At 40.8% G+C, this 18,517-nt stretch overlaps 3 protein-coding genes across 3 annotated transcripts; 2 read left to right on the top strand and 1 right to left on the bottom strand.

Moving 5' to 3' along the window:
• Positions 1 to 2,999: 2,999 nt before the first annotated feature.
• Positions 3,000 to 5,100, top strand: LOC308378589 (regulator of G-protein signaling 20-like; the record flags this gene model as incomplete). The annotated part of the gene is made up of 4 exons (XM_080855528.1): positions 3,000 to 3,172; positions 3,906 to 3,989; positions 4,252 to 4,486; positions 4,885 to 5,100. 4 exons carry the CDS (start codon positions 3,000 to 3,002, stop codon positions 5,098 to 5,100), a joined length of 708 nt encoding a protein of 235 aa, XP_080711654.1.
• Positions 5,101 to 6,454: 1,354 nt separating this feature from the next.
• Positions 6,455 to 11,143, bottom strand: lypla1 (lysophospholipase 1). Its single transcript, XM_080854843.1, has 9 exons — positions 10,755 to 11,143; positions 10,443 to 10,474; positions 10,230 to 10,295; positions 10,066 to 10,113; positions 9,573 to 9,643; positions 9,333 to 9,406; positions 8,281 to 8,382; positions 7,883 to 8,059; positions 6,455 to 6,866 (listed from the first exon to the last, which is right to left on the bottom strand). The coding sequence occupies exons 1-9, from the start codon at positions 10,821 to 10,823 to the stop codon at positions 6,813 to 6,815; spliced, it is 693 nt and encodes a 230-aa protein (XP_080710969.1). The 5' UTR covers positions 10,824 to 11,143; the 3' UTR covers positions 6,455 to 6,812.
• Positions 11,144 to 12,917: 1,774 nt separating this feature from the next.
• mrpl15 (mitochondrial ribosomal protein L15) lies at positions 12,918 to 17,669 on the top strand. The gene is made up of 5 exons (XM_080854998.1): positions 12,918 to 13,078; positions 16,192 to 16,349; positions 16,464 to 16,629; positions 16,994 to 17,117; positions 17,246 to 17,669. The coding sequence occupies exons 1-5, from the start codon at positions 12,947 to 12,949 to the stop codon at positions 17,584 to 17,586; spliced, it is 921 nt and encodes a 306-aa protein (XP_080711124.1). The 5' UTR covers positions 12,918 to 12,946; the 3' UTR covers positions 17,587 to 17,669.
• The last annotated feature ends 848 nt before the right edge of the window (positions 17,670 to 18,517 follow it).

Genomic DNA, 18,517 nt, shown 5'->3' with positions numbered 1-18,517 from the left:
ATGGCTCCTGTGAGAATCTTGTGTGATATAAGGAGAAATTTACTTTTTTTGTCAACACCATCAGACGTCAACACCATCAAAACAACATCAAACACTATCAAAATTTGTGTCTGATGGAGTTGACTTTCTCTGATGGTGTTGACTAAGGCCATCTTAGTGTCCAATTTAATCATTTTAATGCTGGTTATAACAAAAATATCACTTCCTATGCATTTTTATTGCTATTTCAGTTTCATGTGTCGAATTAAATCTAGTTTAGATATAGAGTGTCAACTCCTTCAGATATATTTTTTATAGTTTTTTTTATTAAATGGTATCTGTTTCATTCCTTGAAGGATATTTGTTCAAAGATTAACACATTTCCAATGTAGATGTGTATTTTTAATGCTTAAAAATGTCTCTGTTAAATCTGAAGGTTAAAGACAAATGTAATTCGTGATATGATTTCAATTCTACTCATTAAACATTGACTTCTTTGGCTCTAAACTTTAGTTTTGAATGATTTAAAGACCTGTGTACATTATAAGGGGAACTGGGAAAACTAATGAGTGAAAATATTTCTGATAAGATCATTTAAAATAATTTCCATAAGTATATTTATGTTTATGATGGTGTTGACAAAAATCAAGTGCTGACCCAGCAAACATTCAATTAACATAAAAAATCTACAACTGGGAGGTTGAACCAAAACATGTTTGGATAGACAAAACTTCATTTGACATAAATGTCATCATATATTTTGGAAGTTATCCAAATATTTTTTGGGAAAATCAAAACCTGTTTTGTCCCTTGTCTCAAGAATCACTGATACACACACAGTGCACAGAGCACAAACACAGTGTCCAGATTAAATTCCTTAGTCAAAGAGCTTTGGCATGTTTTAAAAATCCATCAGCTTGGTTTCTAACAAATAAAGTCAGAGAAACCATTATTTCAGTAGTATCTTTACCATGCTTGTCTTTTCTCTATGCAATTTATTTGATTTTATAGATTTTTAGTTTGCCCTCATGAATAGAAATATTTACACATATGCAAAGGATTTTTTTCGGCCAACTAGGTTCATGTGTTTTATTTATAATGTATTTTCTTTTGGAATGTTTTATATTTACAAGTTATCTAAGTTGTATGTCTACATATGTCTATACAACCTTAGCGCAAAATGAGGAATAAATAAACACACGCGCGCTCTCACATGCGCAGTGTTTCATTTCATTTCACAGTACATGTCACATCGCAATTTCAGCCTAAAAGAATCACTGGAAAGAGAAATGCCGCCCTCTTGCGTTGATCAAGACAACATGCACAACTACAAGATTGGTTGGCGATGGGATCAGTCTTGACAATTCAGAAGTAAAAAACAATTATTTACAGACATTTGTCGGCCGTTAGTAAGTAAGCCAAAGTAAGTATACGTTTTTTCGCGAGATTATGCTTGCTACACAAGATCTGGAGGACCTGAATACAGTAGCCTAAATTACGACAGTTGAAAAAAAACTAAAAACAATGGCAAAGAGCTACTATGCATGTTACTATGCATTTCAAATGTGTCATTGACAACTTAAAGGTTCCTCTCCAGTTTAGTCTTTTTTCCAAACTAGGCTCATCTGAAGAACTTAATATGTTAGGTGAGGCCCTATGTATTTATTGTTTCAGAAACTGTAGTCAAACTGCTATACATTATAGGATGATTGACTAGGCTACTACAACTCTTTTTCTTACTATAACCTACATACAAGAGAAGCATATAGCCATACCCAATGTGCGTTTATTATTATTGTGGAGGAAAGACGTTCACACGCATGCGCCCAGCAATACAGCTTCTGGCCGGTGCAAATAACCTCCTCGTGCATACATGGATGTGAACGAGAGCTAGATCACCTGCGTTGGGCTTCCATGGTGATACGGTTGGTATAAAAATAAGGGATGTATATGAAATGTTACAGTGCCTGATTTTTTTTTTGGAACAAGGGGGTAAGTGGAGTGGGTATCTCAGTTGATGAGGGGTGCCTAAAACCATAGCGTGCAACAGAATGTTAGAGATTCCAGTGGTTTCAGGCGTTGATGCGTTAGCCAGCTGTTCTTCCATTCGGTTCAGTGATCGTCTTTGGTAATGTTATTGCTGCCTTTTGGTGTGATTGTTTGCGTTGCGAAAGAAAAAAAAACAACAGACGTAGACATTGTAAAAATACCTGATTTAACCCAGAGACCGCTTGTAGATACATAGCGCAAATGTACAGTAGGCTATTATTATTGTATTTGTTATTATATTGTTATTATTATCATTATTGCGAGCTAAAAACGGTGTTTGGAAGATAGGTTGTGACGCCGTTCATGACGGGGCTCGGTAGGCTGGATGAATAATTTTGATGCTGTTGCTGGATGCTATTAGCACACTGCCGTTATAAGAGGAGCGGCATCTAGTACAGTATGATGTCGTGCGGGCGATTTTTGAAACATGAAGGGGCCTCTGCCATCTGAATGCCATTCATTTCCTTTTTCATTAGGAAGGTTCAATAGCGTATGTTTAGAACAGATTTGAAATAAGATTGTTGGGGTATTTACATCAATTTTACATAGCCTTACTCTGAAACTTTAAAGCGACGTTTAATGTATGAGTGAACACACACTCCATGGGGAATATAGAGGACTACTGAAAAGGTTTCCTTATGGGATATTGGACTCAAATTGTGTGTGTGTATAGTAAACGTGGAGAAACAGAGCTGAGAAGTGCCAATGTAAGAGCTGGTTATCAGGTGTTACTCTAATTTAATTAGTCTCAAAGGACCAGAAACTATTTCCTCCCCCTGGATCAAGACATGCCTTGATAAACTAGTGCTGAACTGTTAGTGTTTGAATAGTTGTTGATCAGTGCAAGTGGCATACATATTCCAGGTCAAGCCTGTGTGCTGTCAATGTTACTGATACCGGTCTGTTAATTAGGGAGTCTCTCTCTCTCTCTCTCTCTTTCTTTCTATCTCTCTCTCTCTCCTCTTTAGCCCATGGGTTCGGAGCGGGAGGAGTTGGGCAAACGGCAGATGCAGGAGGCACCGAGTACTGTGCAGACGCACAACACGCACACTCACAGCGCCATAAACACACACACACACAGCTGGTTGAATGCGCCTCCTAACGCCTGCTGCTTTTGCTGGTGCTGCTGCTGTAGCTGCTCATGGTACGGTCAGAGTGCACACACACACACACACACACACACACACACACACACAAACACACACACACACACACAAGCAGAGCTAGTTCCAGAGACACACATGCCATACAGCATTTCAGAATCAAATCATTGCAACACTAGGAAAAGGCACAAATAGCACAGGAAAGCCACACTGCCTGTGACGGTGCTCTTGACACTAGTGTGTCTGTAAGTAATTAAGCACTCGTGAGCACTAGGATGCAGGTGTTCGCTTTGCGTCATTAGAGAAAGTGGACTGAAAAATTACAGTGTTTACGACAGGTTGCCCAAGGGAGCTCAAGCACACAGACACACACTCATTAACACACACTCACTCTCTCTTCTACACACTCACACATATCTACACCCACATATATACACACACACACACCCACTCGCATATAAACACACACTTATACACACACTCACGTAAATACACACACTAACGCACACACATAGACACACACACATATACACACACACACACACACACATAAACACGATACATAATTGAGTGCGGTTTTTTCTGTCCTTCTTAGAATGGCAGACAGGAAATATATTGCTTTGCCAGTCACTAGCTCTGGAAATCTACGCAGACTTCAAAGGCTGTAAAAAGCCTAAATGACAGTCTATTTTTATTCTCTAGACCAAAGCTTATTCACTCTCTGTCACATCCTCTTTCTATTTTCATCAGTCTGTTTTCTTTCAATTGTTTCAGCTTAACGGTGCGCTCTGCTCAGGATGAGAGAATCCAAAGGCTCGTCTGTGAGCAAACTGAAGTGACCAGCAACTGTGAGGACAGGTGAATTATCCACTGTCACAGAGTGTTAGGACACCCAGCCATAATCCTCGCAAATGACATTCAGAGAACTTTACGATAATAGATTTATAGTATCTTTGAATGGAGTTAGTAGAGTCAGTATTAAACACTGCAAGTTTGCTGACAAATTAATCCAAAGGATCTTTGCAGCAGTGTGGAGGTGCATCGCTCCATATTCATGCATATAACTCTCCATGCTTGTCACTCTTCATGCATATCACTCTTCATGCATTTCTGCCCACAGCCCCAAGCCCACGCTGGAGGATGCCCGGTTGTGGACGCTGTCGTTTGAGCGCTTGATGAAGAGTCCGGCAGGCCGGGGATGCTTCCGGCAGTACCTGCGGACGGAGTTCAGCGAGGAGAACCTCCTCTTCTGGCTGGCATGCGAGGAGCTGAAGAAGGAGACCAACCGCGGCGTTGTGGAGGACAAAGTGCGGCAGATCTACGAGGACTTTGTCTCCATCCTGTCCCCGCGAGAAGTGTGGCCACTCTCACACACACACACACACATACACACCTACACACTCACATACACACTCAAACATACACACTCACACATATGCACTGTCACATACACACACACATACACACACAAACTCTTACATATACACTCACACAAATGCACTGTCAACATACACACTCACAGGCTCACATGGATAAAAGAGGGTTTTGTGTGCGGGTGTCTAAGTAACCAGACTTCATTGACACACTTCATTGACACACACATGTGCATACCTTACAAATGTATGCATATCTTGGAGTTTGGTGTATATACAGTAACTGAGACAGTTATCCACTCTCACTTCAATGCAAGCAGGCTTGCTGTGTTTAGGTGTTTGATGAACAGCCCCTCATATGTGTGTGTGTGTGTTCTCAGGTTAGTCTGGACTCGCGTGTGCGGGAAGTTATCAACAGGAACATGACGGAGCCCACGTCCCACACGTTTGATGACGCACAGCAGCAGATCTACACCCTGATGCAGCGAGACTCTTACCCACGCTACATGAACTCCAGCGTCTACTCAGAGCTGATGGAGAACCTGGAGCAGCAGCAGCCACAGCAGCCGCCGCAGAAGACTCCTGAGACCTCCTGAACACACACACACACACGCACCTGAGCTTTAGTGACACATAACCACATGTATGGCACACATGCACAGGTTTAGGAGACATACAGCTACACAGAGACACCAACCACACAGCCTGGCACAAGTTACACATCACACACTTTGACCTGCTTTAGCTGGCTTACACCACCTTAAATCCAGCACAAAAGTGAGGGCAATTTAAATTGCACACCAATGCACAGCCTCAAGAAACCCTCACACACACACACATATCTCCCCTCCCAACTTCTCAGGAGCATACTCCCCCCTGGCTGCTCAGAGCATCAACTGTTGTCAGAGGCATCCAGAGGAAGCCACAACGAGAAACATTTTTATTTTGACGTGACTGTGATTAGCATTTCAGGTACATGCTTAATGACAAATATTGTGATGTTTCAGACAGATAGCACTGAGAAATGGGATTCACAACTGTACCAATCTACTGTTTTTTTCTGGTAGGGAGCATATTTTGACAGAAGGCACATATGCATGTGTAGAGATAGGCATAGGATCTTCTTCACTACAGTGTAAAATAACGAACAACTTAAATTCTTTCGCTTTTTTTAGCTTAACACATCATCAGTCGGCCACTGAAAAAGTACAATTCTAAGAAAGGGATGCGATAGCAAAACAGCTTTCGAGCTGTTGCTTCATAGAGAGTGATGCCACCTGGAGTACATGAAGTGAAACATGTGTAGGGGATGGTTTGTTTACATTGGCTGTCACTGCCCGCCCTTACCCTGTGTCACTAGGAGTATAGTCCCACACCCGTGCCTTGAACTGTGGGGCATTCGGAGCTCCCAATGAGGAAATAACTTACTCAACAGCATTATAACATAGAAAAACCCAAACATATTAATTTCTTTATGTACCATCAATGAGATTTTTTTTTGTTTTAAACAATTGTCCTGTATTGCAATACTGTACAAATCAAATAGTTCTGGTCCATTAAACCATATTCATTTAAACTGATTTTTTTTTTATATTTCAAAATGTATATGTTGTGTTTTTATCTGTTAGGCAACTAAAGGATGGGAGTTAAATAAAAGCACAAATGCTTCTCACATACACTTACTATGAATGAGCATACCATGTCTGAATGCTTGTGAGTGTAATTCATTCTGATTGGAGTGGATATTAAGCGAAATGTTGGTTGTTAAGATTATATTGCTGATTACTGACATTTATAACTTCTTATTCTATACACACACACACACACACACACACATCTTATAACTGTTGCCATTTAGTCAGAGTAGTCTTGAGTACTTACCAATCAGATTCTGTTCTAATGTCTGATTTATTAACATTATTAACAATGAAAATCTGAAAGACACAGAGGTAAAGCAGACGGCTTTTATTTACAGTATATTAGCATAAAATCAGCTACATCCTCAGTCTCTGCAAAACATCCCTTGTCATTAAGACTGTCATGGCAACAGTGGTTTGTCTACGGGTCCTCTTCATAATCCTGAACCTAGATGGTGACCGTCACCTTGTCCAGCTGACAGAATAATTCTTATAGCAGCATATTCGTCAGTTCCCTCGGTCGGATGGGTTCTGGAGCCAGCTGAGCGAAGAGAGTCCTGTTTGGGTTCAGTTCTGTTTGATGCTCAATCAGTGATTCGGTTGGGGTCACCAGCTTTTAGTGAGGTTGGGGCGGCCGTTCGTCATTCGTCGACTGTTCACATGCTGTCTGCTTAGTCAATTTGAGGCAGGTTTGTTTCTATGAAGTCTTTGATATTATCCATTTCCTACGCCAGAAGAAATACAGAATAATCAACAGCTGAAGGAGACGCAGTATGACAAAGCAAAACTGGAAGAAATGGAGGGAACCGGGAAAGGATGAAAAGAGAACAAGACCAAAAGACATGCACATATCTCCTGGCCACACAGACTTTTACCCAATGTAGTTTTGGGGTTGAATGAAACAAATTCAAAATATAAGAACCGCTTTCGAGAGAACCATTGCATGTCCGAAATGCATCAGTTAGCTTGCTACTTTTTATAAACACCACACCAGTAGTGTGTTGTCGGTGTGTGCAAGCCAGTTTCTCTGTAGCTTGGACGAAAACTACATATTTGGCTTTGTATGAGTGCACATAGTGCTGATATGTTGTTGATTGTATATCTGTTGGAGGTGGTGGTTGCCTTTTTTCTGCCAGTTGTGGGTTTATCGGAGTGAGAGTGCTTCTCTGCCTGCCTGCCTGCCACTCTCCCTGTAGTTCTGGATGGCTGGTGTAACACCCCTCCACTAATGACCCACCTGTCAAGAGTGATGGGTGGGAGCAGGAGTTGTTTTAAGACCTCTGTGAAGGCATCAAGCAGAGGAGGCCATTCTCCTGTCTTTGGATACCTTCGCTATCGCTTTAACTGCCACTATTATGGTTGCTGTTGTTGCATTACTGATTGCATTATGTTTTTGTTCATAGATGAGGCTAAGTTTATAGAGTTCAAAACAAGCGCAAAACAAGACATTTTCAAGGTAAATTTCTCTGTTTTTTCAAAATGGATTTGGGGAGATTTCTGACGTCCTGTTAATCTTCACTGCTTCTGACAGGTACATTCGACTCTTATACATTTTAATCCCAATAAGTTGTGATATATGGTTTATTCTTTTTCAATGGTTTGCTAATGTTAAATGACTGATTTTCTATTTTCAACCTTGTCTAAAGTTAACATGGGAAGAGAACAGGAACTCCTGGGGTGGGGGGGGACCTTGAGAGGCAAGAGAAAGTTCTATTGTGTGGGCTCTCTAATGTGGTCTGACCTGTGGGCAAGAGGAGTGGGCCATCCCGGGGTAGGTCTTGAAGGTGATGTTGTTAGGGTTCATGAGGGTCTTGAGTTTCTGGACTGTCAGACAACCAAACATCAGTGGCACCAGAGGGTCTGCCTCCCCATGGCACTGAAGCACAGGCACATCCTTATTGCCGACGTCAGCTGCAGCCTGAAGCCACACACACACACACACACACACACACACACACACACACACACACACACACACACACACACACACACACACACACACACACACACACACACACACACACACACACACACACACACACACACACGTTGAAACGGGGAGCAAGAGAGTATAAGAACTTAAGTGAGTGTCTGTGGGAGAAAGAGAGAGAGGAAGAATGTGATGGAGAGAGCTCATACCTGTGGAAAAGAGTTCCTGAGAGGCAGCCAGCAGCTGAGGGCCAAAACCCCACCAAGCTTCTGTTTTGTGGTGAGAGCAGTGTAGAGAGACAGTGCCCCTCCCTGCACATGTGCACACACAGACACACAGACACACACACACAGACACACACACACACACACACACACACACACACACACACACACAGACACACACACACACACATTTGTGCTCAATTGACAATATGCTTTTTCCATATGGCCCTTAAAAGGCGTGACTTGCATCATCTCCTTTGAAAAGAAAAGCCACAATCTAACCAGTTTTTCAAAACAAACCGAAATGTTGGGAGGTTTGTGGGCAAACAGTTTTTCACCATCTCCCATTCAACTCCATGTTTTTTTTTTTACCATAGAGGCAATGCTGTCTTCTGTAACTTCAAATCTTTAAAATGCATTTCTGCCAAAGGTTAGCACTAGTCACAAAAAGCTGGCTAGAAACCAACCTTCTTCCTTCAGATCTCCCTCCATACACACTTACTGTACTAGGAACACCAAAACAATTAACAGGCATATTATAAAATCCTTGTCCTATTTGGCAGTCAATTACTACTTAATCTATTACTTAGTAGATAACTCTACTTAGAGATTAGAGACCAGATAGTAATTTCTTCTTAGAGCTTTGCTGTAGAAAGAGTTTGACCAAATGTTGACCTAAATTACTACACTGCTAACCAGTTCTAGACACTGCACCTACTGACACTTTAGTATGCTATATGACAAATATTTCCATATTATTCCACTTTTTCTTTCAATTGATGCTTCTCTGTTGGTCTGTGCTGTAGGACTGAGGGAGTGTACAATCACAGATGAGCCCTCTAGTCCATGAGCCAGCCGTTTTTAATCAACTTCATAATCCTGGGACTAGCAACGTTTTTTTAACAGTGGCTTAGAGGATGAACTTTCCATAGTGTTCATTTTAAGCTTGTAAAAATATTATATGATTTACATTAGATTCCCACACAATGTAGGCCAAATGCATGGCCATTTAAAGAGAAGTTATCAAGACGGTGTACCTGAGAGAATCCTCCAAGCACTATCCTGGTGGACGGGATGCCATTCTTCACTTCTTGATCGATTAGTGCTTTGACTGTAGGGTAGATAGTCCACAATTAATCAAGAATTAATTTGCACCTTTCTGCTAAGCCACACACCAGCAAAACAAAATGTCAAGGAATTCACTCCTCAAGACTGCATATGCTGGTATAAATACAGATAGATGAGCAGAAAGTGACGTGTTGTGAATATAAACTCACTGTTCTCTGCGGCTCGTTTGATACCAGACTCGTCTTCTGTTGCATCTGGACTCAAGCTTACAATATCAAACCTGCAAACACAACAAAAACACACCTACATGAATCCAAAAATCCTGTTTAACATCTACATATTATTATGCATTAAGATGATGTCATATCTGAGAGACAGATGATTCCCGTAATGTTTATGCCTCCTGTGAGCTTGACTGAAAAGATCGCCAAAACAACAGTATTACAAGAGAGTAAAATTGGACAGCGCTAAATATAGACTACAGAGGGATCCACATTATTCAACTGGAGCTAAAAAAAGACCCATTCAAGTCAAGATACCCAAAAAAGCAAGCGCATAAATCTACTGTTACTTTTCCGTTCCTCATTCAATACCAAATTAAGCCTTGGTGGTGTTGAAGTACTCAGCCCCAAACTGCAACTGACCAATACCTAGACCCTCACAGACTACATTTCCCGCTGTGAATAATGCGGAGTGTCTCACCATGATGGCATGCGCATGTTCATGTTGAGGCTCACAGGCATGATGGGCCTGTGAAAAAACAGCAATCCAACAAACATTTCATGAGTTACACACATCTCCACACACACTTGGCAGGACACACTTTCTTTTAGGCTACTAGAACTGAGCATGTAGAAATGACTCACGCATGCGGACAGATGTACTTCACATGTGGAGTCCTGATCCCTGCAAAGGCCTCTGCCCAGCCGTGCCTGTAGTAATAATAAAAAAAGGTTCCCCTCGTTACATACACATGGATTACATCTCAGTACCCAATACTGTGACAGAACTGAGGTTTTCGTATGGAAGATATTAGGTTTCATTATAATATGTACACCAATTCAAATTCCAATACGCACCCAGTGTCACCTAAGCCATGTAGAAATATGACCTGGGGACATTAATACAAAATCATTAGCAAGACTTTTTTCAACTCACGTGTAACACTCTATTCAAAATAAAGAACTACTGAACGCAATGATCGCACATGAGAAAAATATTGCTTTTTACGACGCTAACACAAGGAGTGCCACATTTTCAGATATCAGTAACATGCCTTGCTTTCAAGTGTCCACAGAGTTAGTGGCTATGTGGTGATTACTTAGCATGTGGTCTACAATGGCTACAGTACAGGTGACCTGCACGTCCTCTCCGCTGCAAAATTCACTCACCGCTGCACTGGCCTTCCGGGCTGCTGGGACGATTGCTGGCAGCGGCGCCGACATATTATTACCACACATGCAACGGACGAACAGCTGACATTCAACAAGAGAAACGATTATGGCTTTGCCGCCTCCTTTAAAACGCACAACCGCCAACCAATTTGACTATCTGAAGCTACCCCTTCCGCTGGCAGCACAATGCACTCTCGTCTTGATTGGTGTCCACCTAAATTTCAAATCTGACGAAACCTGCCTCCGTATCAACATTGCCCATTTAGCTAAATGCGTTAGTCAGAATCGAACGTTTCTGCGGAGCTCGTTGTTCTTGTAAAGGGACGTCCCTAGCTGAATAGTTTTCTAAAGTGCGTTCAGTAGCTGTTTTGATCCCGGCAGGAAATCCCGCCTCCTGCAACGAGTGATGGATATAGCCCTGTGTCCTTGCTACAAGTGACACTTCTCAACGCATTAAGCTGTCAGGCTGGATGTAGTCCGATTAGTGAGACTGGGTCACATGCTAGAGCATGCGTTTCATTAAAACATATATGGGTACAGCAAAGAATTAGAGAGGAAATATCTGGCATGCTTTGGATACATGATTCATTTTAGGTTGTCTAACGTTAATGGTTTTCCATAATCTTTAACCATGCATTTTTTTTTTATTTTAATCAAGACTATTTTCATGTTGAAGTAGAAATCTGTAGTAAAACTAAGAAATTCTACTGTTATAGATGTAATATATTATAGTTGTACTTCTGGAACTCTTACTGGGGATGTAGCTCAGTGGTAGAGCGCATGCTTTGCATGTATGAGGCCCCGGGTTCAATCCCCGGCATCTCCAGTATATGTTTTCGTATCACCAAACACGCCAGGAGCAAACAGTAGCCATTTTGGAATCTATTTACGTATCTCCATCCCAACGGAATATGATTTGGAGAATTGAGTACAATAGGCATGTAAAGCGTAATGTAAGAAATGATATAGCGTACTCAGCGATGTCTGTATTAGATTTCTAACATTCTGAAGTTACCCTTTTTTCACTTTGAAACACTTTTACCTGCTTGCCACGGTTAATCCATAAATGCCAACCATCATATTCGTAGAATGAGAAACATTTTAAAGGCACCCAGTGCAACTTTATATAAACATTCAATGAAAAATAAACATTCAATTTCTAATCTTTTTTAAACGTAGCTAGTAAGTTTCAATAACTCCATTACGTATCGACATTCAAGGAGCAAAGATGAGACGTCGTTGTGTGGTAAACAACAACAATCGCCGGTGGGGAGAGGCTATTTTTCCATTGACTGGAATCCTGCTTTATTTATTGTGGGCACCAATAAATAAAGAAAATGGCGGCGATTGTTGTTGTTATCCATTTTCTATCAGTTCTCACCACACAACGACGTCTCATCTTTGCTCCTTGAATGTCGATATGTAATGGTATGGAGTTATTGAAACTTAGCCTACTACGTGTAAAAAAAGACTAGAAATTGAATGTTTATTTTTAAGCCTCGAAAGTTGCACTGGGTGCCTTTAAGGACTTGTGATATACACAAGTGTGACTATACCATAGACATATATATCTGTCATAGTGTCGCTGCCAAATGTGAGTCCCTGCCTGATGTGAGTCCGCATTCGCAAACACAAACGGTTCGCGCATAATGTGGGTTTATTTACTGGTAGGCTATATTTAATTGTGTTGTAAACGGTGACCAGCTAAGGCTCATCGTCAACATATGGGTCTGGGTTTAACTAATAACACCGTTACATTTAATGTTATATTTAATTGTGTTGTAAACGGTTAACAGCATAAGGCTCAACGTCAACATATGGGGCTATGTTGTATCTGTTACTAGTAATGAATGCACTGCTTAACTAATAATGCAATAAACTTGAAGCGTAACATCATAAACCTTGGTGGATTTCAAACGTAAACAAATGCGCTTGTCACCGTTTACAACACAATTAAATATACCAGTAAATAAACCCACATGGGTGAACCGTTTGTGTTTGCGCATGCGGACTCACATCAGGCAGGGATGTCGCTGCCAAATGTGAGTCCGCTGCCTGATGTGAGTCCGCATGGACTCACATTTGGCAGCGACAAGTAGATTAGATTGATTTGTAAGAATGCTTCCGGTTTAAACATCACACGTGATTATCCGCCATGACAGTTGTCCTTGAAGGAAGTGCATGGACCCATGCATGGACCGGCTATCATTGGTGCAATGTCTGTGTCTAAGACGACTGGTGGGAAATCTTTAGATATTTTGAAGAATCTTCCTCGGGTTTCATTAGCAAATTTGCGTCCAAACCCCGGTGCTAAAAAAGAAGTAAGTCGGTCAAATTGTCTTTCCGTTTTGCAACAAACGTGTTCAACATGTTGCCTAACTAGCTAGCTAACAAGATATAGCGAACGTGTTATGATTCACATCAGCTAGCTATAAAGGTATTGTAACTACAGTTAATTCACTTGTAACACCAAACGTTAACATTCAACATCCGTCATCATTTAACTCTAAACTTCTATTTAAAGTAAGACTCACACAAGGTACCAAGCTGTCAGTACTGTCGCTACTACTAACCTTAGCTGCTGTGACAAAACAAGAAACGCTAGTGGACATAATGTTAACTTTGTTCTTTCTGGTAGGATTCTCTAGTTTTTGAGGTGGTTTTGAATTGCGATTGAGAAGTTAAGTTAGCAAGGTGCATCGTTCTGCGTTATAGGTTGTAACGTCAGCCTCTTGAGAAGTTGCTTTAGCTTCCATGGTAAGCAGGCAATTGTAATAGCTTATGCTTTTTACCGAGTTTTGTGCGTATAGATATGAGTGGTGGAAGTAAAAATTAATTGACAAAAATGAAGGTGATACAAATGCACGTGTATTGAAAAAATAATTGGTAAAAAAAACTGATGTGAAATGAAAAATAATGTGATTTGAGTAAAACTGTCACGACATGATACAAATAAAGCCATTTTCATTCATTCTTCACAACACAAATTTGCTATTTAGGATTTAAGGAGGCAGCCTCAAGGGTGGAAGTAACACAATTCATTGATTAAAAAGGTTGTGATGAAAATACATGTGAATTGAAAACTAGAGGGGTAAAAATGGATGTTAACTGAAAAATAAATAAATCGTTGATTGATATTTTTGAAACAGTGTTTTGATAATCATCTCATGACTTTTATCATTTATAGCTAACATGTTCTGTTACTTCTGTCATTTCTCATTACAGAAAGCAATGATTATAACTTCCACCCACTGTCTAAATTAGTTTTTGTTTCTCAACTTGTAGACTTGCCTAATCATGACGTAACCCAGGGGTTCCCAACCCATTTTGGCTTGTGACCCCATTTTGACCTCAACATTTTTTCGCGACCCCATTGACATTATAATTTATATATATATATTTTTGTATTAATGTTTGATGATTTTATATGGTATACTGTGTTGGAAATACAGCGAAACCAGTTTAGTGCACAATTTTATTTTATTTAGTTCACATTTTATTTTCAATCAAATAGCCTACTAGGCAACATTTCAACAACAACAAAAATTTCTTGACAAAGTGTCTCTCCACTCACCACATCTAATGAGATATCTGAGCCCTCACACAGTTCTCTGCAGCCTTTCAAAGTCCGATTCTGTGGTAGAGAGAACGCATCTCATTTTCATAGCAGCGGGCATAATTAGCATCTCTCCAATTGTATGCGGGGTCTTGGTTTTAGCTATGAGGTAACTGACTTCAAAAGAAGCATTCAGTGCCGCATCACTCACTGTCGCAGCCTTTCTGAAGTACACTCGCTGCTTATTCAGCTCAGCACATTTCTTTTCAAAAAAACTTTTGGGTTTACCGACATGCTCTTTATGTACTGTCTCAAAGTGTCTTTTCAGCTTGTTCGGTTTGAGACTCTCGGCAGACAGCACGTTCCCACACAGCAGACACTTCGGCTTTTCCTCGTTTCTCTCCATGACGCTTGTAAATCCATACTGAAGGAAACTTTCGTCGTATCTCCGTTGTCTTTTATGTGTCTGTTCGTCGGGTATGGCTTGTCTGTTCTTTGAGGTGTCAGGCGGGCGAAGAAATCTTTCCATTTTGTGTCGTTATCAGTTGTTACTGCACTCGCAAGGTAATAGATGTGACGTCGCTTGCTACTTGTGTAGGCAGGGAACGGAACTTAGTTACGTTGTGGCATCATCGGTTTTATAAAACGTATTTATAAAAATCCTATCGATAATATATGTTACTTTAGGGGTGTATGTGGTGCTTTAGTCATAATAATATTTTTGATAGAATTATAATTCAATTTTTTTTCAACAGTATTTTTTTCCTTCCACTTTCATATTCAGGCGACCCCATTAAAATTTCAGGCGACCCCAATGTTGTAAACTCCTGACGTAACCTGTCATGGACAATAGAAGTTAAGAAAGGTTTGAATCCTGAGTCTTAAAGGTCGGATGAGTTGGAATATGTAAGGAATAATGAATAGTTGGTGTTGGAAAATGTATCCCGATAAGAGGGACCAGACCCCAACTTGCATCTGAGTTCAGATTACAGATAACGTTCAGCATATCAGAACTAAAAGCTATCATAACATGACATCCAGTAAGAAGAACAAAATCAAGATCTCAGCATTAATTAAGTAAAACCTTTACACGAGTATGGAGTATTTCACTATGTGACCATGTTAGTGACCACGTTAGTGACCATTATAACTAACATAAACCGGCTAGCAAACTTCATCTGGCTAGCATAACCAATTGGCAATTTATTGTCACACAATGTGTGACATTTATATGATGTGGATGTGGCTGATCATTTACATTTGCATATTGGTCCTTTGCCAAGCTATGGATAAGTAAAATTTTGTATGTATTCCTACTCATTCGACCTCTACCAATGACAATTCAGGCATAGGATTCAAACCTCTCTTTACTTATGTAATCCATTATCACTCGCGTCATGGGCAGGCAGGCTTGCAAGTTGAGAACAAGATACGAAATCAGTTAGTCAGTGGGTGGAAGTAACAAAACTTTTTGGCTGTAAATGATAAACGTCAGTTGAGTTGATCAGAGCAACACTGTTTCAAATGGATTGTCAAGCAAGATCTTCAAATCACTGGATGATTTACCACTCTATTTTTCAATTCACTTGCATTTTTATCCATTGATTTTTGGTCACCTCCACCCCTCATATGTAGGCTTGCAATGTAACTTCCATGAAGATCCCATATTCCAAATGAAATGTTCAAGATTAAAAGTGATCAGACTATTATTTGTATTAAGTATTCCAACAGTCATTTTTTTCTTTTGTAACAAATTTCAATAATGTTGTCTGAATCACCATTGTTTGACGGAGGTCACACTCAACCATAAATAATATCCATAGAACTGTGATGTAAAGTCACCTTCAGCATCACTGACAATATGTCCCTCTGTTTTAGGAAAGGAGACGGGGTAGAGGTGCCCATGGTGGCGACAAGAGTGGCCGAGGTCACACAGGAGAGAGACAGCGGGGCAATCGCCCACGTTTGGGCTTCGAGGGAGGACAGACCCCTTTCTACCTGGCCATTCCTAAATACACTTACAATGAAGGACACAGGTAGGCCACACTTTCGTATGTGTACTTAACAGTATAACCCACGATGTGACATTTGTGACAGGACCTGACATTTCTTCAATTTTGCTTCTTTATCAATGTTGTGTATTTATGTAGCCAGCGTCCCCAGTACCCCCCACTTAGTCTGAGCAGACTGCAGTATCTAATTGATCTGGGTCGAGTGGACACGTCCCAGCCCATTGATCTGACACAGTTGGTCAACTGCAGAGGAGTCACCATCCAGCCACTGAAGAGACACTATGGCATCAATCTTGTGGAGGAGGTGCGTGTGCATGTGTGAAGGGTTCAGAATTACTGAGCAATGGTTATACTAGTAGGTGTCTTGTGCAGTTCAGGTTCTAGAGTGAGTGATTTTAGTGATAAATTAATTTAGCTAGACTCACAGAGGCATGTGGAATGTAATCCCGGCAATTTCCAGTGCTCTCCACTGGGTGGCAGCATGAAGCTAACTGCACTTCCAATGTTTGACATGTCTCTCCAAGGAACTGTTGTCAGGGTTGTTATGAAGTCATTGTCTTAAAACATTCTTTGTTATGTTTATATATATATATATGTGTGTGTGTGTGTGTGTGTGTGTGTGTGTGTGTGTGTGTGTGTGTGTGTGTGTGTGTGTGTGTGTGTTTCAGGGGACTGAAAAGTTCTGTGCCAAAGTGAATATTGAGGTCCAGATTGCATCTGAAGGAGCAATAGCTGCCATAGAGAGGAATGGTGGTTCCATCACAACAGGCTACTATGACCCTAGGAGCCTATGTAAGTATCTTGCATCTTCCAAAGTGTTCAGTAAATAAAGCACAGCTAAAATCAGTACACCTTCAATGTTGTTCAGCAGTTTCTTTGAATTGATGCTTCATTTCTATTCGTCTGTGTTTCCTACGCAGCTGTCCTAGTAAAGCCTGTACCATTCTTCACGACCGGCCAACCCATCCCTAGACGCATGCTTCCAGGGGAGGAGCAGGTGAAGTACTACATGGACCCCAGTAACCGTGGTTACCTGGCTGACCCTGAGCAAGTCCAGGAGGCTCGTTTGGCCCTGGCGCAGAAGTACGGTTACGTTCTTCCGGACATTTCCAAAGATGAACTGTGTAACATGCTGGCCATGAAAAAAGGCCCGCGGCAGATTTTCTTTGGGTTGTCACCAGGGTGGATTGTCAACATGGCAGAGAAAAAAATCCTTAAACCAAAAGATGAGAAGTTGCTACAGTATTACAATGCTCAGTAGCACCTCTTGACTCAGTCTTGCGGTTTGATTATGTAAATATGTGTTGTTATTGTTGTTGATAATATCAGAACCTGGCTACATCACATTCTTTGACGAGTCTCTTTGTGTGAATGCCTGTGTATGTGAGCGTAAGATGCAGTTCTAGAGAATATTTGTGGATTCATGGAGAGTCCTTGAAGGCCTTCACCTAAATTGTATGCATGAAGTACACCTCGGTGAATATAACATAGGTAAGAATGTAGTGCAATGACATCATAGCCTTACTACCTCAAGCCTCATTACCGCAAGGTTAATTATATAAAGGTATATATAAAGGTATAAAGGTAATCATCTCAAATCATCTAATTTTAACCAAATCAGATGAGCTGAGATCTAGTCTTGTGGCCTACACAATAATAGGAGAAAACCTTGAAGTTGAGTTTAGAAATTTAGCTGACCATAAACCAGGTAGCTGACCAGAAAATGGGCAGTTTACACTGGCCCGGCTATAGTCAGTCTTAGTATCTTGGTTCAAACTTTCATTCCAAAGGTACCCCTTATGATCAACCAGTGATATTGATCATGGTATCCGTTTATCCTGTAGTGATAATGTCACACATCTCCAATGAAATCATAACAATACATTAAATACTACTAAGGGGGAAACCTCACCACATGAATCAAATTGGAGTAGGCCAGAGACATAATAAGGGTGGAGAATATACTCTGTCTCTGCTGCTTCAGTATAGTGTGTATGGAGCCATGCACACGAGGGTTCATTTCATACTCCTTGCTCCTTGTAGTGAAAGTGTGCCAAGCACCCGGTCGGTAACTCGCTAATGGCAATTATGAGGTGGAAGGAACGTGAGCAAGAGCAGGTGAGAGGAAACTGGGAAAATAAGAACTAAAGACCGAAAACAGGAAACAGATGCCTGTTGTTGGTGTGTATGTG

Source organism: Sprattus sprattus (genome assembly GCF_963457725.1).
Source record: "Sprattus sprattus genome assembly, chromosome: 17".
Lineage (NCBI taxonomy): Eukaryota > Metazoa > Chordata > Actinopteri > Clupeiformes > Clupeidae > Sprattus > Sprattus sprattus.
The sequence above is the reverse complement of the archived record's forward strand: the minus strand, read 5'-3'. Positions and strand labels throughout refer to the sequence as shown.